The sequence below is a fragment of the Arachis ipaensis genome, chromosome B3 (genome assembly GCF_059453495.1).
Source record: "Arachis ipaensis isolate K30076 ecotype BB chromosome B3, ASM5945349v1, whole genome shotgun sequence".
In the NCBI taxonomy this organism is placed as follows: domain Eukaryota; kingdom Viridiplantae; phylum Streptophyta; class Magnoliopsida; order Fabales; family Fabaceae; genus Arachis; species Arachis ipaensis.
This window is the reverse complement of record NC_142438.1, coordinates 142,639,253-142,661,923: the sequence shown is the minus strand read 5'-3', so window position 1 is coordinate 142,661,923 and position 22,671 is coordinate 142,639,253. Positions and strand designations below refer to the sequence as shown.

General features: G+C 32.9%; 3 protein-coding genes across 4 annotated transcripts; 1 reads left to right on the top strand and 2 right to left on the bottom strand.

Annotated features, from left to right (window-relative positions):
- Positions 1 to 2,824: 2,824 nt before the first annotated feature.
- On the bottom strand, positions 2,825 to 3,253 carry LOC107633893 (large ribosomal subunit protein uL4-like). The gene has a single exon (XM_016337487.1). The coding sequence runs from the start codon at positions 3,251 to 3,253 to the stop codon at positions 2,825 to 2,827; it is 429 nt and encodes a 142-aa protein (XP_016192973.1).
- Positions 3,254 to 17,849: 14,596 nt separating this feature from the next.
- LOC107631674 (uncharacterized) lies at positions 17,850 to 20,125 on the top strand. The gene is made up of 4 exons (XM_016335194.3): positions 17,850 to 18,602; positions 19,023 to 19,112; positions 19,353 to 19,420; positions 19,689 to 20,125. Exons 1-4 carry the CDS (start codon positions 17,850 to 17,852, stop codon positions 19,849 to 19,851), a joined length of 1,074 nt encoding a protein of 357 aa, XP_016190680.2. The 3' UTR covers positions 19,852 to 20,125.
- Positions 20,126 to 20,554: 429 nt separating this feature from the next.
- Positions 20,555 to 22,671, bottom strand: LOC107634741 (uncharacterized). 2 transcript variants are annotated; one of them, XM_021119831.2, is made up of 2 exons: positions 21,740 to 22,671; positions 20,555 to 20,788 (listed from the first exon to the last, which is right to left on the bottom strand). In XM_021119831.2, the coding sequence occupies exons 1-2, from the start codon at positions 22,620 to 22,622 to the stop codon at positions 20,730 to 20,732; spliced, it is 942 nt and encodes a 313-aa protein (XP_020975490.1). In that variant the 5' UTR covers positions 22,623 to 22,671; the 3' UTR covers positions 20,555 to 20,729. The 2 variants fall into 2 exon arrangements, with proteins under 2 accessions (XP_020975490.1, XP_016193650.1); XM_016338164.3 differs by having other exon boundaries at positions 20,555 to 20,785.

Genomic DNA, 22,671 nt, shown 5'->3' with positions numbered 1-22,671 from the left:
CAAATCATCACTATGACTCGATTTTTCCAAGTAAGAACAGAAATAGTGGTAATACAATGGTACTAAGAAGGGTTAATCCTCTAAATTTTAAATTTTATTTTAGAGAATAAAATATAATTTTTTATTATTTATTTTATAAATAAAATTAAAAAAATATACAAAAAGAATTAGAGAAAAATTCAAATGATAATTATCTCAAAAGACAACGAGATTTCTGACAAAAAAAAATTTCAATCTAGTCTTTGACAAAAAAAAACCCAATTCGATCTCTGACAATTACTTCGAAAGGATAACGAGACCCCTATGTTAAAAAAAATTAATGTTATTTTTTTGGCACAGGGGCTAATCAGTCCCAAAAAAATTATCAGGGGTCGGATTGAGTGTTTTTTTTTTCTTGGGGACCTCGTTGTCCTTTCGAGATAATTGTCAGGGGCCGGATGGGGTATTCACTCAAAAAATTATTTAAGAATAAACGATCATATTTTATTTTTTAGAGTAAAAATTCAAAATTTAGAGAATTTAAATTTTTCAAAAAGTGGGTTGTATTTGTATTTTTAGTTTTTTTTTTAAATCAACAACATATTTATTTTGAGTTAATAATTAAATTAGTCTTTAAAAGATTACTTGTTATTTAAATTAATTTCTAAAATTTTTTTTAATTAAATTTGTCTTTTAAAAATTTTAAATTAGTCATGTTAGTCCTTTCGTCATTTCTATTGAGGGATTTGTTGATGTGGTACTTTAAGTAACATCACAACATACATCTAATAGTCCTAATTAACTATTAACATGACTAATTTATGAAATTAGATCAAATTAATCCTAAATTGAGGGATTCTAATGTCTCAAGTTCTCCCATCAATTAGGCTTTAATTTGATTTAATTTTATCAATTTATTATGTTAATAGTCAATTAAGACTTTTATTTGTGTGTTGTAGTATCACTTAACGTGCCACATTAATAAATTTTGACACTATCAATAAAAAAAAGTGACGGAAGGACTAACATGACTAATTAAAAATCTTTAAAGGACGAATTTGATTAATTACATCTTTCGAAGACAAATTTAGAGATCGAGTGATCTTTTAAAGACTAATTTGACCATTTACTCTATTTGCTTTATTTAAAAATTTCATATTTGGCTCATGTTTAATTGTTTGAAACTTTCCGATATTCAGGTAGTGATGCTATAACTTGGCTCATGAAAAGTAAATTATCATTTCTTCTCACAAAAATTTTAAACAGAATCAAATCTACAAATGAAATAACAAAATTGAAGTTGTAACTATAAAAAAAAATTTCGTGCGACAAAATTATCCAAACTCTAAAAGACTATCAAAATCCTAAACTACCCTTCTTAACCTAACTTAACCCACCCTGATCATTTTTTCTTCTCCAAATCTCATTCACAATCACCAATGCCCCTTTCACCACAACCTTGCTCGCAGAGAAATTATTAACTTCACAGTTTCAAAATTCAAACAAATTATTAACTTGTTGAATCGTATCGATCATGTTCACTTCTGTCATGTATCTTCTAAACCTCAACCTCAGGTTGACGACAATAATTTCAACCATGTCTAATCAAAAGTCGTAATGCCACCATCTTTTTCTTCTCTTCCTCTTCCTTCGGATTTGACTCTTAATATTGTGAAGCACATTCAAGTCAACAAGTCATCAATTAATAATCCTAATGGTTAATATACACACTATACATATGGACCCATTTGGTTAGTGCCTATGTCTTTAGTGTTTGTTTTGTGAGACATAAGAAAAGAAAGACATAGTTACACACAAAGATACACAAAATACGTATATTTTGTGTCTCTATAAAATGACGAGACACGGATTTTTAATGTGAGACACAATTTAAATTTTGTTTTTGAACGAGTTTACCCTTCATAATTTTTCAAATCGCACAATGCATTGGCCTTGTTCTTTTTTTTCTGCTTCAGCCTTGTTCATGTTTTTTCTCCATATTCTTCTTCTTCCTCGAATCTGACTGCAAAACTTCTTCTTTTCCCTTAAATTTGACTACTTATTTCTCCTGCGAAACTTCTTCTTTTCCCTTGAATCTGACCGCTTCTTCCTTCTCGAATTTGACCGCGAAACTTCTTGTCCCTTGAATTTGACCGTGAAACTCATCGTACCTTTGCATCTCGTTGTGTCTTCTTCTCTCACAGTTATGGGTGTCACCGCGTAACCCCTTGCCATCGTGGATTGTCGCTGTCACGGTCTCACTATGTCGCCGCCATAGGTCTCACTGCATCACCAATTCACCGCCGTCATTTTTTAGATCTATTGTAGCTCCTTCTGCTTTTTTTTTTATTTGTTAGATTTGCACTTTTTAATCACCTTCTTCTTTGCTTCCATCATTTTTCTCAACTCTCATCACATTCCTTTCACCTTCTTTTTTATTTTTTTTATTTTGGATCAGTTTTTTATTTTTAAAAAATAATTATTGAAATTCTTCATTTTGTTTCAATTTTTAATTTAAATTGTTAAACTAATGATTAAATTTTGTTGATGGTATTAATTTTGATTGAGGTTAAAAAATTAGCATTGGTGATGAAAATAAGTGATAATGATAAAATAGACCGTTGAATAAAAAAGGTGTGGCTTGTATATTTTTACCAGTCATCATAAAAAAATTTGTGTATACTTATATCTATGTCTTATGTATTTGTATTTGTGTCTTTACGAAATATAATAACAAAATTTGTATATACCTATGTCTTATGTATTTATGTTTGTGTCTTTACAAAACATGATAAAAAAATTTTGTGCATATATTCACATATTCTTTCTCTTAAGCAGACTTAGCTCATATCACAAACCTTTTAAGGTGTCCACCAAGCACCAATTTCATACAAATTGATTTTCTCAATATTTGCAACCTCAACACCAAAAATGTTCCAGAACTCTTTAACATCCTTAACTCCTTCGATTCGTACACAACATGAGGTCCCTTTTTCTGAAATGTATCGGCGATTACATATTTTTCCCTTTTCAAGACGAATTGTGTGGATCTCCAGACATTGGATGCTTCTTTTGTCTTCTCAATGACTTCAGCAACATCTGAGATAACGAGAGGAAGATTCGGCACAATGTCAATATGATAGTTGTGTGCGACAACAAATAAGGGAATGACTAAGGCAACAATGGCGAAAACGACGGCGTATCGCTTATGGTTGACATTGATCTTGCGGCACCATATCTTCGTAGGTGCGAACATGCACTTGCCGCGACCCATGTTTCTGAATGCTTCTTGGTCGACGTGATGAATTATGCCACTGGGAACACGAGGATACAGGAGACGACACGTCTAACGATGGATGTTAATTTATTTTTGAAGGTGACAGCGGTAATAGTTATAGTGACGATGACACTGGCGATTGTGGATAAGATTTGGAAAGAAAGAATTTTAGTGGTGGTAAAGTGTTAGAAATTTGGATAGGTTATAGATTAGGTTAAAAAGAATAATTTAAAATTTTTGAGTAGTTTTTTAGGATTTTAATAGTTTTATTGTTTGAAACCCATTTTTTATGAGTATAATTTTAATTTTATTTTTTTGTAAATAAATTTATCAGTGTTTAAAATTTTTATAGATATAAATAATAATTTATTCAACTAATACTCATTTACAAGTTTAAATTCATTACCAAAATTAACAACAGGTGAAAACAAAAATAAAAGGTCAATCCCCACCCCTTGCAATGTTTGACTATCACCAAGATTTTCTTATGCGCAATCTAGAGTTAAACCTCACTTTGGTCCCTGAGATTGGCGAGTTGCACTGATTTAGTCCTCGAGATCCCAATTGCACTAAATTAGTCCCCCATATTCGAAAAAGTGCACCACGTTAGTCCTTCTCCCAATTTCTGTCACCGGAGCACTAACGCCGTCAGTGACGTGGCCATTTCTTGCCACGCTGGACCCAGCAACGGTTAGATGACATGGCACTCAAATTTGATTAGCTCCAATTTAGTCCTTGTCCCTTTTATAACCAAGTTTCTGCCCTAACTTCTTCCTCTTCTTCTTCTACCCACTTTTCCTAGTTCTTCGTCTTCTTCCTCGCTGTGCAGCTTTCTGGGTTTAGGATCATGAGTGCAAGTGGGAGCCACACTTCCATGCGGTCAAATAGAAGGATCTCCAGAGGAACCAATAGAGCATCGAGTGTTCCAGAGTGGTGTAGGTGTGGATGCCGCCCTGTTCTCCGGTGGTCCACAATAGGGCTAACCCTAACAAGCCATTCTTTGGGTGTCCTAATTACAATGTCAGTGGAAAAAGGTGGTATGGTTTGTTTGTCTAAAAGCAATAAGAAGCTAGTAACAACAAAGAGACAATAAGAGCAATCAAAACAGCCAAGTGCCTTCCTGATGATGAATGGAGAAGTTGTGGTAATTGAACAATCAAAAACGGAAGTACAGACATAATCATAATCCTTGCTGCGTAACTGGTCCAAATGTCGGTACTAACACCAGAACCTGCACATCAAGATCTTATTAGACCAGAACCTCCACATCAATCACTTTCCCCGTAAAGCTTAAGAGAAATACAAAATTCTAAACTGCTGCAGCTTAAATCTCAAAAAATTGCCCAGAAATTCTTTTTCCAAAACCCCACAATATCAAAGAAAATTGCAAGGTACACATCAGTAGTGAATTGTCCGTCACATATATATGCTAACGTGGCAATCATAATATATGCAGAAAAATCTATATGAATCGAATCATACTCAAATCAGCAAAAAGTTGAAAAAGGAACAAAACTTACACAAAATTCAATATTAAAAACACATGATCACTCATGCGAAGGTGCTGATGCTTCCACCATTGGAACAGAGCATAAAAAGAAACCCCCAAACACAGTTCCACAAAACATCAAAACAAAACCCTAATACAAAATCAGATTTAAAACTTGTGAACCGACAATATATAAAACACTTAATCATGATCAACAACCATCACAGCATTTCATTAAATTTGAAAAAAAAAAAATTCTGATCCTCACTAACCTTAGTGACGACACAGAAGATCTCTGAAGTGGCAAACGAACTCTTCCGATAGTTGCACAACGAACGTTATGTTCCAATGGTCTCGACAAATCCTTTTGCAGCCACCAATTACTATTTTGGGTCACTCGTGGAAGAGAAGCTTTTTTTTCTCTGCGTCACTCATGGAGAAGGAGAAGACGAAGAGTAGAAACAAAAAGGGTGCCTAACGTTTTATTTCCCATTACATACAAACGACGTCGCTCAAAGGGATGTTTAGCGCCAAATTAGAAACGACGTCATTTCATTGGGTCCAGCGTGGCAAGAAATGGCCACGTCACTGACGGCGTTAGTGCTCCGGTGACTGAAATTGGAAGAAGGACTAACATGGTGCACTTTTTCGAATCTGGGGGACTAATTTAGTGCAATTGGGATCTCGAGGACTAAATCAGTGCAACTCGCCAATCTCAGGGACCAAAGTGGGGCTTAACTCGCGCAATCTAACAATCGAGTACTAAAAATAAATAAACAAATAATAAAGTTTCTTCAATAATTTCTAAAGCATTACTCGATATCATATTGGATAATGGATAAATATGGGACGCTAGTATGTAATTCTTTTTCAAATGGTTAAATCATGTTTATTTAAAACTATACACTTTTATTTGTTGCACAACTGAATCATACCTTTTAGTTCAAGAAATAAAACAATCTTGAAGTCTCGTTAAAGTGTGACTTCGTCATATGATAGGAAAATTTTTAAGTGTGTCGTTATATCGGTGTTTCAGTGATTTTTAACCGTTGATCTTAATTATAAAAATATATATAATATATGTATAATTAAGATCAACGGTTAAAAATCACTGATATACCAATATGACAATACATTTGAAAATCTTCCCATATGATAATATTAAGTTAGAATATTTTTGCATACCTATACGGCTGGACATAAATACGGAATATTCTTGGACTATCCGATACATTTTAAAGTTTCACACATTTATTGCAACTTAATAATACGGCTAATTTTTTTTATACGAAGATCACATGTGTGTAATGGCGAAAATACAATGTTGTAATAGCGTTGTTTTTTGAATTAAGGAAAAAAGAAATTGGACTGTCTGATTTCTTTGTAGAGAGAAACACACACAAATCGGACGATTTGATTTGTGTGGAGCAAAATTTGTGGGGACTGAAATCGGACCTACCGATTTCTGAATTGAAAAAAATTTTTAATTCGAGAGAACACTAATCGAACGGTCCGATTTGTGTTCAGTAAAAAATTTGAAATGGTAGCAGGTAGTTCGACCGTCCGATTTATTTGTTTATATATATAAATCAAATTTTCCATAACTCTCCACTTCATCTTCTTTTTCATCGTCTGTTTCAAATCTCAGGAAGTCATGTTCTTCCTCTCCTCTCGTTCTTCTTTTCCATTCTTTCAGAAAAAATAATAGTGAGATTGATAGTGTTTTATAAAAGTATATTATCATGGATGATAGAGTTATGTTAAAAATATATTGTTATGGACAGATTTTATTACAAACATATGAAGGAGTTCAATTTGTATGTGAGAATCCATTAGATGTTGTTATTCCGTTCACATTGTCATTTGTGGAATTAAAATATGTGATTTGTGAAAAGATAGATTCTCAAATATCTAGGAGAGTATGATGTATTTTGTATAAGTACCCTTTATCTGTGTTTGTTGGGTTCGTTAAATTTCAAACCAAATATGTGACAGGTGAAGGGAGCATGCATGAAATATTTTCAATGTATATTGAAAATCGCCATCGAATGTTGTGCATCGAGCTGTATATTGAGTTCGAATAATCTGAAGCAGACCGAAATATTTTGTTGGAAGATTATAATAGTGATAGCGAAGAGGAATTTGAAAGTAACTATGAGATCATTAGTCTAGGTGAAGATGAAGATGAAGCAATACAGATGTGGCGGAAGTTGCAAATGCACTCGCAAACTAACATCCGTTTCAGGAGCCTTCTTTCATGAGGATAGCGCTCCGACGTGGTAGATCAGCTCTAAGGTTGTAGCCTTTCCCTTTTTCACGTGTGTCCGTACCTATCAAAATACAACACATGCGGAGTGCAACTAATCAAAACAAATTAATTATCAAAATACAAGACAATGCTCTAACCCAATAAAATACAACTTATGCAATGTAATGAATCCAATAGATTACTTTACCTGCACCAGGTGCTGGATCATCGCCGCGGTCTTTATCATTTTGACCGACCAGCTCATCTTCGACATCGTCGTCGTCGTCTTCATCGTCAACCATCCTCATCCTCACCATCATCCTCATCTTCGTTCTCATGGTTGCCATCACTATCCAGAGGGTCTACTAGTACTAGGTAGTCATCAGCCTCATCATCAACTGCCTTATTGCTCTCCTGAATTAGACTCATTGGAATACGCCATGGGTTCCTACTCTGTATAATCCCTCCCGTGGCATCAGTACTTCTACTCAAGTCAACAGATAGTTTACCTCCAGAATTTTCAGAGGAAGTGCAAACCCGAGGTCTCGAATCCAACAACCTCCTAACTGGAGTAATACCACTCAGATGTGCAAGCTAGTCGGTGGGAATGTCATCATAATTACCTGAATATGAGTGACCTGGCCCCGGAGCCATGAAACCAAGCAGCTGGCTGAATGAAGTTCGCTCTCCTGTCTCAAACTGTGGAACACTCTAATACTGTTTATGTAACGGGACTGATGGTGTAAAATAATCCGACGGATGCATGTGAGGAACATATGGTATAAAATACTTAGCCTCCTGTTGTGCCGATGGCGGTGGCGGTGGCGGTGATGGTGGCAGTGCCGGTGGTTCTTGCTGTTGATTCTCCTGATTATGCACTGGAAAGCCTTCTGGATTCTCTTGAAATACGAGGTCCGACAATTGCAAGTAGGCACCATATGCTCTTTGATACCAATGCATGTAAATTTCCAAAGCATAATTTAAAGGCACCAGGTCATCAGCAAGAATGTGACTATACCGATTGGTCCATTGCATCACCCAAAAAGAGTCGGTGTAGGCCCAATCTTGATTCTTAGGTTCAATCAGTATTTAGCCGTGTGCTACACCTAGATCCCGCTCTTGATAAGGAATGCCCTGAATCAAACCAAATTAACTCCTGAATCTATCGGATGCATGCCACTCAACGCATTCGAAAGATATAAACGGCACTATGGAACTTTAAATAACTGAATGCTGACGGATGTCTAAAGGAATCACGTCTGGCACTCCAAAAAAACTGGACACATCGAAAGTATAATATGATTACACAACAAATAATTCATTGACCGAACAAAAGCAGGTACTAGTTTTTTACGACATACATGTCCTTCTTGCAGATCATCCAACAACCTCCTACAGTGAGCAAGAAAATGATATCTGTAAGGCCGATTTTCACGATTCCAGTTATGCCACCTGCCGTCAGACAATCTCTTAGTTAACTTATCTTGTAAAAAATAAAATACAATTTCCTACACTTTTTCAAGGCATACAGTAATTCATTTTACCTATTTGCAATCGGAAACACTCAGGGATTGCCGGAAATTGGCGCAAGAAATGGTAGACGAATCCAAGCCCAAGTAAGCAAAAGTGTTAGTGGACCATCCATCTCCTTGCAGTTGACACAAGTTGCCCTACACAATGATCTATGCAAGTGCGCGAGGCATGCCGATCCCCAACTAAATTGTATGATCCCAGTGAAGTTACGGAGCAAAGGCATAAATTTTCAGTGCATCACTGCACCCAACTTGTCTCCAAACAGAATTCTCCCAAATAATAACATTATGTGACACTTTACGTACCTCGCGTCACTACAACAATATAGACTATTTTTTAGGATTATTATGTGTAAAAAAAATTAAAATTCATCAAAAAAATAAATTTTGACACTATTTTAACTATGAAAATATGTTAATAAAGGTTTTGTCAAAAATAGTATTTTTAACATATAAGTAATTGTAAAAAAAGTTTAAATCTTATTTTGATAAATATTGGCCGTAAAAAATAATTTGTTAGAAAAATTTGAGAATATATTTTTTGTGATACTTATTAACCGTAAAAAATACTATTTATTTTGACACTTATTGACCATAAAAAATTTTCAACAAAAATTTTTAACAAATAATGAGATGAGATCTTGAAACTGAAGAATAAACTGAGATTTTGAAGATGAAGAATGAGTAATATGATCTCAAACTGAGAGTAGTATGATGCTAAAATTGACGGAACTCAACAAAGAAAATGAATAATTGAGTAAGTTGAAAATAAATGAGTGTCAAAATTAAGGAATAATTTTCTACAATCAAATTATTCAACAAAAAACATAGAAAATTTGACATTTATGATATTTGTCAAAAGTACATATTAATTTTTACACTTAACTATGACTGTTAAAAAAAATTATGTTAAAATAGCTCTCTTTTCTTGTAGTGTCGGAATGTGAATATCATCAGTCAAGACTATACAATCTTTCAAACTCCTAAACCAAGTCAACTTTATGAAGCTTCCTCTACAATTCGCGTCTTCCTTGGTGCAACCCCAAACTAGTGCAAGCATTTAGCCTCTTAGGCCTCAAAACTACTCATGGTCAGTCTTGTAATTGGAAGACCTTTTGTCGGCAGACCAATAATTATCGCCACATCATCCAATGTCATAGCACACTCACCAACCAAAAAATGAAATGTGTGAGTCTCAGGCTGTTATCTCTCGATTAGAACATTAATCATTGTTGACTGACATTGGATGACTCCAATTTAAAAAACGTGATGAAAACCAGTCTCCTGTAAATACCCCTCAATAATTTGATTGTATGGATCCGTCGGTATTAAATGGTCACATATCAACTTCCATAAACCCTACAATATCACATTTCCATTATAACTACCAATATAATATAATTAAATTAACAATAATATAATTATGCTCACATTTCCATTATAACTATATAATTAAATTAACAATAATGTAATTATATTTTAAACATACATATTAAATACATACTAAATCTGTTATACAAAAATTCTACATTCATATTTATTAGCTTATAACAAAAAATAATTAACCTTAAATAAATCTAACATATAAATTTAATTATTGTTTTTAGATACATTAAAAATATACTTTCTAACGCCTAAAATCTATTTATTTTATAATAACAACTATTATTCATTTTCTATTTATATAACAAGAATAACTTTAGTAATCACAACTTATTTATAAAATTCATATATGTATTTTTTACAACAGCACAAACCTCTAAAATCTATTTATTTTACAATAATAATTATTATTCATTTCTTATTTATATAACCAGAATAATTTCATTAATAATAAATTATTTATAAAATTGATATATATTTTTTATTTATATAACCTCTAACATTATTATTATTATTATTATTATTATTATTATTATTATTATTATATATATAGAAACCAACGTTATTAATAATAATCATAAACAATATATTAAATTTATATTTTAAATTTAGTGTTTACTAATTTATTGTCTAAATTATAGTAAATTATATTAAATTTTTAACAATCATAAATAATTTATTAAATTAATATTTTTTTACTTAACTTAAATTAAACTACCCTAAATTCATACTTCTACTCTACCTCTAGTATAATACAATTAAAAAAACATATTAATTAAAATTTCATTCCAACACATAATAATAATAATAATAATAATAATAATAATAATAATAATAATAATAATAATAATAATAAGTTGTTAATTCTAAATTAAATATCTAAACACTACATTTATAATAACATTTAGCTCAATAATTATTCACAGATTTTATAAATTAATTCTATTTTATTCACTATTTCTAACACTTAATAATAATAATAATATCATACATACATATCTAATCTCTAATTAGTACTACTATAACATTTCTATTAAAATCTAATATTATCACTATTATTTTTATTAAATCAAAATATTAAATAATAAAAACTTATATAATTTGGATATCCAAAATAATTAACTATGTGAAATTTTGGGTGACTCACTTTTTTTATTTTTGGTCTTTTTGATATTATTTTTAAATTTTTTTATACTCCTTTGTTGTGGTCCAACAATGACTGAAAATAAAGATAGTAGTGGGATTGAGGAGCAAGCCATTCGAGAGAGTATATGAGAGTGAAAATGATGGATGCTGCGAGGGGATGACATTCGAAGGTATATAGAAAGCACCGAAACCAACTTGGGAACCCGCTGCATGCGCGCCACGTAAACGTCAGTATGCAAATCGGACGGTCCAATTTGTATACCGTCCGATTACTGTATCGGACCGTCCGATTATACTCTCCCCATCGAACTGTCTGATTTTCTTGGCGCAGCCATTTCAACCCAGTGAAACATCATCCTAGACCTCCATAATCATGCCATACACCAACACTCACTCCATATCAAAATTAAAAAACTCAAATAATACCTTGTCTTAACGATAGAAAATTGATATAATTAATTAGTTAATTACTAGTTGCAAAACTTATAAAGAAGGGTCCGATCCCTCAGTCATGCTTAAAGTAAATCTGTCTTCTCGTCTAAGGTTCAAGTAATCGAATCTATATACATCATGTGTGTTTTGCACTTTGCTTGTATTTTGGTATGTGGTGGCTATTTACTATTTAGCCATTCAAATGTTATCCTATTGTTCCCATTTGAGCAGCGACTACTAAGGGGAATCAGTGGAGGCATGACAAGGCCATTCAAGAAATGCTCTAATTTCTTCTTCTTCTTATTATTAGGCGATTGCCAATTGGTTATATTGTATACGATTAAGATGTATCAGAGTAAGTCCAATAATGAGTATTGAGTATTGACTAATAGAAATGACATCAACTCAATTATTATATGCTCATTCATAAATAATTATAAATCTAATCAATTATATAAATTAATACATTTAAAAACAAAAGTATTTGAAATATATATTATTAACTTTAATTCTTGTGTATACCTTTTATTAATAAATACTATTTTAATACCAATATTTTTTTAAACACACGTTTTCTTTGTTTTATTAATTAAAAATAATTTAAATGCACAATTAATTAGTAACGATCATATATACGAATATAAAAAATATTTAATGTATAAATAATACTTTTTTATTAACTTTAAATAAAATAATGAGAGAGACTATCTATTACGTACTATATTTTATTTTTTTATCTAATATCACATCGTCCTATCACTACAACAATATAGATTATTTTTTAGGGTTATAATGTGTAAAAGAAAATTAAAATTTGTCAAAAAAACAAATTTTGACACTATTTTAACTATGAAAATATGTTAATAAAAATTTTGTCAAAAATAGTATTTTTAACATATAAGTGATTGTCAAAAAAATTTAAATCTTATTTTGATAAATATTGGCTGTCAAAAATAATTTATTAGAAAATTTTGAGAACATATTTCTGTGATACTTATTAATTGTCAAAAATATTATTTATTTTGACACTTATTAACTATAAAATATTCTCAACAAAAAATTTTAACAAAGAATGAGATGAGATCTTGAAACTAAAGAATAAATTGAGATTTTGAAAATAAAGAATGAGTAGTATAATCTTAAACTGAGAGCAGTGTGATGTCAAAATTAACAGAGGCAAAGAAAAAGAAAAATAGTGGAGTAAATTGAAAACAAATGAATGTCAAAATTGAGGAGTAATTTTCTACGGTCAAATTATTCATCAAGAAAACATAGAAAATTTGACATTTATGATATTTATCAAAAATATATATTAATTTTGACATTTAATTATGATGTTAAAAAATAAAGTGTCAAAATAACTCTATTTTCTTATAGTGTATCATATTAATATTTTTGAGCTATCCTTAATTAATATAATACTTTCAACTATGTTACAGGAAGGAGTTTGGAAGAAATATTAGAAAAGAATCAAAAATATTTACACATAAAAATAAGATTAAAATAAAATTTTAAAAAAAGTGAAACTAAAATTTATATATAATTTATATATAAAAATTAAAATTGAAGGTGATCATTTCTCTTCTTTTTTATTATGCGGCTCCGCCACTCTCTATATATATATTACAAACTAATCTCTAAATGAGTCATTCAATATAATATAAAGTTATATTAAAATATAAAATATATATTAAAAATAAATTAAATAATATATATTTATAATGACTAATTTTTATGTACACGTAATATTTTTATGGTTAAAAATCTAAAACTTTTATCTTTCTATATATCTATTTATATATTTTTTTTAAAAAGGTTTACAGCATTCTGCTCTAACTAATTATTTAATTTTATTCATTCACCACACATGACAATAACAATTTTTTCCCTTGTTGACTCAATAGGTCACTTGTAGAACATGCACCTAAAGCATTCAATGTTCTAATTATATATTATTATTGACAAAACCATTATTTGATTTTAAGGCAATTTTTTTTCTTTGTAACGAACTGGTATTAACGGTGCTTCTTATTTAAATTTATTTGAAGTTTATGAAAATATAAAGTTTTATATCAACTATGGTGAAAACTCACATGTCGTTATTTTTATGTGAAGTTGATATTTAAAAATTGTTAAATAATTTGATAAATTTGATTAAATTATCATTTAATAATTTTTTAATTATTAACTACGGATGAAGACATATTGCATGAGAGTCTTATCATAAACTAATCATTAATGTATATTTCTTTTATTAGTTTAGAGTTTATTAATTAAAGCCAATTTTTTATATTTAGTATTGGATGGTATACATATACGATCCTCATAGTTGGTCATATAATTTTGGAATAAATAATGAAATGGATAAAATAATATTAAAATATTCGAATGCTAAAAATTAAAAATAAGTCTAACAATAGGTAAAGAACAGCATTTAACATTAATTAGTACAACTTTTAAATGTGGGTGTGATAATACATTTTATTTTTGTACATCGTTTTTTAATAACTAAAGAATGTCTAGTAATTTTAAAATAAAATTAACTATAAAAGATATGACAGTAACTATATAAAAAATGTGATAAACTGATAATATAGCCCCCGAAAGAATTTGTAAAAATCAACAATAATTTTGAAATGCGAAAATTATTTTCAACTTGCATTGCAAATTGCAATTTTGAATAACCCATGTTGATTATTTAATTTGAATGATATAATTATATTATGAAAAAGTCTAGGGGTCAGTAATTTTTTTAAATTCTGGCTAGCATGTAACTAGCAAAGAAAAGTGAACCATTGGATAAAATCTCACACCAATCTCACACTATTAAAATCATCATTGATGACTATTTAATGGCTACAAATACTAAAAGTTGCTGGCTCTAGCACTCCTCTTATATATGAAAAGTGAGGGGGTGATAAATGGCAGACAAGGAGACAAAATTTTGGCAGAGTTAGTTGTAATTATACGTGACATATACCAGTTGCCACACTTCTATCATGTTTGTTCCTTGTATTATATATCATCATATCATGGTTTTATAGTGTACTGATTTTCGGAAACATGACTAATGCTTCCACTCTAAGTCTCTAATATTGTTTCTTGTTCTAAATATTGCTTCAATCGAAGATGCCTCCCTCCCTGCACCGCCGTGTATTGCTGTATTATACATTTATTCTATTATAATATGACAATTCTTCTTGTTAAATAGTTATATTCATTTTTTCAATTGGTCAATGAAATCATCAGATAGATGTATCATGCATGTATGTACCCCAAAGAAAAGATGCAAGTAGTCATCATACTATCATATTCATATACCCCCCGATCAACCATGCCCCCATTGATGCATGTGGTATGCGTGGATTTTCTATTTTCTTGGTGTGAAATATGTGACATTGATGATAATATTTCGTGCATAGTTTTTTTTTTAATTATTTTTCAAATATTTTTTGGAAATTAGATATTAAATTACTCTTTTTTATATGTTATTTCATAACTGTGAAGAGCGGCGGGAAAAAGAAAGCGAAAGTGTGAAGAGGGGAGAATAAACAAAAAGAGAGATTCGTACTTGCAGCTACAAGTGAGAGTTTTTTGTGGGATAAATGGCAAGTTAATCAAATTAGTTAGTACCCAATAGGGTTAAGTACTGAAATCGTATCTAAAGTTTGGGGGTGAAAATTAAAATCGTTTTTAATTTTTTTTTTGTTATTAAAATCATTCTTAACATTACAAAACGTTATAAAATCGTCATTTTTCACTTTAATTTTATTTTTTTTATCATATTACCCTTCATTATTAATAAAAATAATTAAAAATAATATTAAAAAAATTAAAACAAACTCTCCCCCTCCTCTCCCGTAACTCCCTCATTCCCTCACTCCCTCACCCCACTCCTTCACTCACCCTCCCGTAACTCCCTCACCCCCCACCCCCACCCCCACCCCTCACCCCTCACCCCCTCACTCACCGAATCTCCTTCCACCTCTTCCCTCTCCCTTTTCTCACCACCATCACCACTGCCACCATAGTCATTCATTACTCATAAATCAATAAAAAAATCAGAGGCAGAAGAAGCATAACAATTTCAATAATCATATCAATTTCAATAAACAATAATTCAATAATCATCAACTACAATTTTCATTTTCAGATCCAAAAGTTCAATAATCATCAAGTTACAATTTCAGAAGCAGAAGTTCAAGCAGAGCAGAGAAAGAAACAGAGGCAGTCACAGAAGAAGCAAAGGCAGTCACCGTAACCCACCCCCCAAACTCCCTCACCGTAACTCCCATCCCTCACCCCCTCACCTCCTTCTTCATCACCACTAACCCAGTAACCCCCAATTTCCTTCTTCATCACGAAAATAAATAAAAAATTCAGCAACAACATCAATCACAAAATTATTAACAATCCATCATCAATTATGTATATGTTCTTCAAAAATTAAAAAAAGAAAAAAGAAAAATAGGAAGAACGAAGGGGCGGCAGCGGGTCGGACGCAGGGGCGGCGGCGGGTGCACCTCTGAGGCAGCCCAAACGACAGCATGAGTGGATGGGGGTTACGGTGAGGGAGTGAGGGGGTGATGGAGTGCGGTGAGGGGGTGGGAGTCACGGTGAGGGGGTGAGGGGGTGAGGAGGTGAGGGAGTGGGGTGAGGGGGAGTGGGAACTGATGATGATGGAATTGGGGGTGGGTTTGGGGTGGAGGGAGAGACGAAGAGATGCTGGGTGTGGGTGGGGTGGGGTTTTATTTTTTTTAATATTATTTTTATTAATAGTTAAGGGTAATTTGGTCCAAAAAAATAGAAAATGACGATTTTATAACGTTTTGTAACGTTGAGGATGATTTTAATAACAAAAAAAGGTCGGAGACAATTTTGATTTTCACTCCAGACCTTAGGGACGATTTCAGTACTTAACCCTACCCAATACTATATAGGAAAAATTTTAAGTATATCGAGAACATCGGTGTTCCAGTTGTTTTAACTGTTGATTTCAATTAATATATATTATATATCTTTTATAATTTAGATCAACGGTTAAAACAACTGGAATACTGGTATTTCCGGTATACTTAAAACTATATATATATAGTATTGGAAATAAAGAGTATGACCACAATCAAATCAATTACGTGTCAAATAATTTGTTATTGTTATTATATTAAAATGTTAATATAATAACATCTTTGATTAAATTTAGAGATTTATCATTATAATAGTGATCATAATATTGAGAAATAAATATTTTATAATTTAATCTAAATTGTTATTGATTAAAAAGAACATTAATAATCCGGAAAGATCAATATATATAATGGTCTTCATCGGATGATGATTAATAGATCTCATTTATTAAATTATATATGGATGGTGCATATAGAGATATGACCATTGAACTGACTCACTCTGAGAATTTCTAATGATTATAATTACCGCATATTTGTCAATAGGATATTCTTAAGATGAACATGATAATAGAGTTTTCTTTGACCTGCGATTCTCATAGTAATTAACAATGTATTTATTATACTTTGATTCTGGACACCTAATACCCTAGAGTGCTAGTTGCATGGATATTGGGTATAATTTAAATACTTGTAGAATTAATAATTAGTTCATAAGGAATCCGTCAACTCTTGGTAAAGAGTTTGAGCTCTATAATTATAATGACTGAGATGAATAAAATCTTGGCAAGGGTATTGAATGAATGAAAAAATGAGTTTTTTAAGTCATTCACAGTTCATTATAATAATGGTAACAAATTAGAGTTTGACAATTAAACCATACTCTAAGGGTTAACCAAGAACTGTAAAGATAGAAGGAATTATACTTTGTTCTTCTAAGATTTTTTGTAAAAATATATTACTTTATACTATCGGGTCGTTGAGAAGTGTTGCTAGACATCAACCTTAATTAGTAAATTTAATATGACTAATTTACTACTCGCTTAGTGTTGAATCTATGGGATTACACACTAACACGGGTGTTTTAACTTTTGTTATAATTTACTTAATTATTATTTTGATTTGATCAAATAAATAATTATATTAATTTAAATTAAAATATTATTATATTCTTTACTAGCACCAAAAATATAATAATAATAATATAATAATTGAAAATATTAAATAAGATTTAAAAATAATTAGTTATTCTATTTTTAAATTTAAATTATAAATTTGGATGAGATCCTAATTAATTCTGTTTCAAATTGAATTATAATATAATTCATAAATTATGATATAATATGCCACATTAATTTTATTATTAAGTGCAAAAATTTATTTTTATATAATAGAATAGATATGATTGGGCATTAATTAATGTTTAGAAGCTCGTGGAAGCTGCTGACGCACAGATATGGAAAAGCGCCAAAATGTGACAGGTACATTCGGAAAAGGACAGAAAAAGGAAATACATTTTTTAAGGAAAGCATGGCAAATGGTACAACCACACAAACACACTGTCTCAATCTCAGCAACTACCATGTCCAGCTGTTGTTTCAGCTTCACTGCTTCCCGCAACCGCTGCTACCGCAACTCCTTCTCCTCCGCCGGCCTCAAATCCACAACCACCGACCTCGGCCACGGAACACTCATGCACTGCTGGGTCCCCAAATCCCACAACCAATCAAAGCCTTCCCTTCTTCTCATCCATGGCTTCGGAGCCAACGCAATGTGGCAGTGGAATCACTTCCTCCCTTCTCTCACTCCCCGATTCAACGTCTACGTCCCGGACCTCCTCTTCTTTGGCGACTCCTTCACCACCCGCCCCGAAAGATCCGAGTCCTTCCAGGCTCGCTGCCTCATGGGCCTCATGGAGGCCCACGGGGTCAGCAAGATGAGTGCCGCCGGGTTAAGCTACGGCGGCTTCGTGCTGTACAGCATGGCGGCTCAGTTCCCGGAGAGGATCGAGAAGGTGGTTCTGTGTTGTGCTGGTGTTTGCGTTGAAGAGAAGGACGTTGATGGCGGGATCTCCAAGTTGAAGAGCGTTGACGAGGCTGTGTCTCTTCTGATTCCTCAGAACCCTCAGAAGATGAAGGAGCTCGTCAGGCTTACCTTCGTTAAGCCTATCAAGCTCCTTCCCTCATGTTTCCTCAATGATTTCATTCGTGTGAGTCATGCTTTTCTTGCTTTCTTTCATATTAATTCTAAATTTTTAGAAACTTGTCTTCTTCTCTTCATTCACTTGGTGTGTTTCCTGTATATCCATAAAAAGCGGAAGCTCTGTTTTCTCTCTGTTTTTCTTTCCTCATCAATAAATGAGAAAGATTTATCTAGGTTTTTCTCTCATTACTAAATGATGTTACAGTTAGTTGATTCTTGAAGATGTTAAGCATTGATGATTTGAAACTTGAATGAACTAGTTATGCTAGTATTCCTTCCAACCACGACATTGATCTGTAGGTTACACTTGCGTTATAGACTTAATAGTTTTATGGTCTCGGTAAGTCTCAATACATAAAGCATGAGTTTGCCCTTTGCGAATTTGCAACAGGAACTTGTTTGTTGCTGAAACTGGTTTTACTGGCAGGTGATGTGTTCCAACCGCATCCAGAGGAAAGAACTACTCGAAGCATTAATTAAGGGTAGAAAACTCTCTGATCTTCCTAAGATATCCCAGGTTTGTTTCACTTCTTCTTCTAAGCTTTGTATTAGAGCATTGGTATTTGCACACAATAAAAGTGAGGAACATATCAAAATAAAAGAAAGAATGATAAATGAAGTGTGAATAATGAACAAGTACTTGATATATAAAATAAGTTAGCTTTGTATATATTTAATGTTATGAGTTAGTTTCACCGTGTCTTTTGGCATTTTAGCAGTACAGATTCTCAAAATGCATAAGTTTCTAATGTTACAGCCTACACTAATAATATGGGGAGAGCAGGACCAATTATTCCCTCTGGAGTTAGCACACAGACTGAAAAGGTAACTTCATGTAGTTTTATTTGGACTTTTTTTGCCCCCAAATATCTCTACAATTTTGGCCAGCAAATGGGAAAAGGTTCTAACTTTCGCCACCCTAAAGCAACACCTTGGCGTTGTTAATTTATATCCAATAGATTTTGGTAAAGAGTCAGGCATGAAGGATTATATATCTCCATCAAGATCTGTACTGCATGGGAACATTATTTTGTTACGTGCAATTAACTTGGTTTAAATTTTGAATTTGATTCCTTCATTTATTCTGGTGTAGTCACGTGGGAGAGAATGCAGAACTAGTGGTAATCAAGAATGCAGGGCATGCACTGAATGTAGAGAAGCCCAAGGAAATGGCCAAGAATATAAATTCATTCCTCATTAATCCTACTGCCCTGTCTAAACAAGAAAACCAAAGCAATGGTTCCAAGGTGGATTAGAAATTCTCTTCGGCATTATGGATATCACTCTCAGAATTGTTTATGTATTTGCCCTGTATATTCTTTTCAACTTGTGCTTGGTGTCTACTATGCTATGCACGCACTAGATTTTATGTCAAAGAAATACAAATCTTCTTGTAATGGGGATAGTAGTGACTAGTGAGTGGTCACATAGATCGTGTACTTTTCATACTACTGCTGTATATATGCAGGTAATGCAGCCTGGCCTGCGGTGGAAGAGAATAGAATGAAATATAGAATGTATACCATTTTTTATTTTTATTCACATGAATAAATTAAATCTAGAATGTTGCTAACTATAGTTAAGGACTTAAGGATACTTATCCAAGAGATTACAAATAAAAAAGTTTGAATTACAAATATAAGTTAACTATAAATTTTTTTTGTATTGAAATATATTAAAAAGAATTAAAATTTTTCACTTTCATTTCAACCAATATCCTTAATACACATTTTAGTATTTTTTCCTTTTCTTTTTTTACTAATTTTCTTATTCAATGAAAATAATAGTATTATCCGAATACCAATCACTCTAGTCATACAAAGCATGCATCGGCTTAATTTTAAATGTTTTCTTATCTAGCTTCTTAAGTATATATATTTAATTTCCCAAGAAGTGAAAATAGTTCAATTCCAATCCCTCAATTATATAGAACTACAAAAAATGTAGAAATATGGATACACAGTACAATACAACCTTTATTCCTTACGTTCAAAACATACTACTTTTGTAACACAATGCAACTTTTAGGCACATTAATTAAAGTAAGTTTGAAAATGACTTGCTGCTATGCATAACTACAAACGAGCTAGCAGCTAGCTAATATTCAATATCCAGCTGCATGGTGAATCGCGGCTCAAAATAAACTCGAGGCAATACCAGCCAAGATGTAACTCCAAACATACCCGCTAGCTGCTAATCAAAATTCACACAACGATTAATTAGTGAAACGGTTAGAATAAAAGTTTAAGGTAATTATTCACATGAAAGTGTCTCATAGTAGGTGAAGATGATAGTTAATATATTAACACATATTGTGTTAAGCAATCTAATTAAACATATTAAATTATGTGACAGTTTTTAGGCTAATTTTTTTGGTTATGGAGGAGGGGCAGGTGTTGTGCTGGGTTATGGAATGAGGGGGTGCTACACCGAAATGTGGGACAGCTTTTGGCTCAGCTTTGGTAGGAAGAAATCGAACCTCCGAGTTATTTGTTTTGAAAATTTTGTAAGTAAATCGGAGGGTCCGTTTTGTGTGTAGTATACGAAATTCACCTAGAATAAATTGGACCGTGCGATATGTTCTCACCAAAACGGATGGTCCGTTTTTTTTTGTTGGTTTTTTTTTGTTTTATTTGGTTATACTAGTCCTTAGGTCCGATTTGTGCTTATGAGAATTTTTTTTTTAATTTACAGGAAATCGGAGGGTCCGAGTTTCCATCAGCAACTCGCAGGGTCCGATTACTGTGTCCCTGACACCACAGCTCGGTAAAGCTCCCCTCCTCTCCATATCCGCGTCCTACACTAAAGTTGCCTCCATAATAAAATTAATTTGCGCAGTTTTTATCTATTTTTATATAAGACATTTTCATATATTACTCACCAAAGTTTAAACTAGAGTTTTATTTTTGTTACAAAGATAAACTGTAAAAGCACCGTGCATACTTTAGCATCCGATTCGTCCCTTTATGCATATAAGGCTCCCTTTATAGTTTACAGGAATAATCATCATGAAACACAAAGAAGGGTAAAGAAACACCAAGAATAACTAACATACATAGAAGGATCATTTAGCTTTATTTTCTGGGAAAAATGGAAATTCAGTGCTACCAAAAAAAGGGAAGAAGAAAGAAATGAAAAACTTACGTGCAGACATTGTTGGAGAGGAAAAAGAGTCCCAGAGATAGTCCTGGAGCTGGTTCTGGTTGAAACCATTATTAGAGCAATCCAAACTAGTGTTATATCCACCTTTACAGACACAAACAAATGCATCTCCGGGAGTAGCATAGCCGCAGATTCCACCGCTATACTCGCACGTGTTACACTTACTGGTGACATAGTTACTCTGGAGAGCACCATAAGAGAACTTCAAGTTGACACCATAAACCCAGTGAGTAGGGTCCGTAGGGGTATCCCCAAGCGACACCACGGAAGCATAACCACCGCACTTCATGGCTTGTAGGTCCAACTCACCCTTACCATCAAGGTTAGCCGGCGAGTAGACACAGCAAGTGTTGGCGGGAGGGAAGAGAGGCATGCCGAGTGAAACCACGGAGGGACAGGTGTAAATGGATGCGCAAAGGTAGTCTAGGGAAGGGTCGCAGATGGGAGTGGCTTTGATTGGGGGCTGGCAAGAGAGGAGGATGAAGGTGGTGGAGGTGATTTGGAAGGGTGTGGCCCAGTCAAGGCCGAAGTTGGTTGGTGAGGTGTGCATGGAGGTGCATGTGGACATGGTTGGTGGGGTTAGGGTGAGTGTGGAAGTAGGGTATGAGATGGAGGTTATTGGGTATGAGGCTGTGTGGGTTTTGAGGGTGAGTTGGTCGGAGGTGCCGTTTGAAGTGCATGAGATGTAAGGGGTGAAGAGAGGGGAGCCGCAACCGGGGCCGGTACCGAATGGATATTTGAGCTGTGTGGAGCCGCATGTGTCCCGGCATGTTGTGGTGCCGCCGACTGTGGAAGAGATGAAGACAAGGAAGAGGAGGATTGAAGGATGTGCTGATGCCATTGCCTTTTGCTTTGCTTCCATCATCTTTTTCTTTTCCTCTCTTTTTACTAGTGTGCTGCTACATACACTCCAT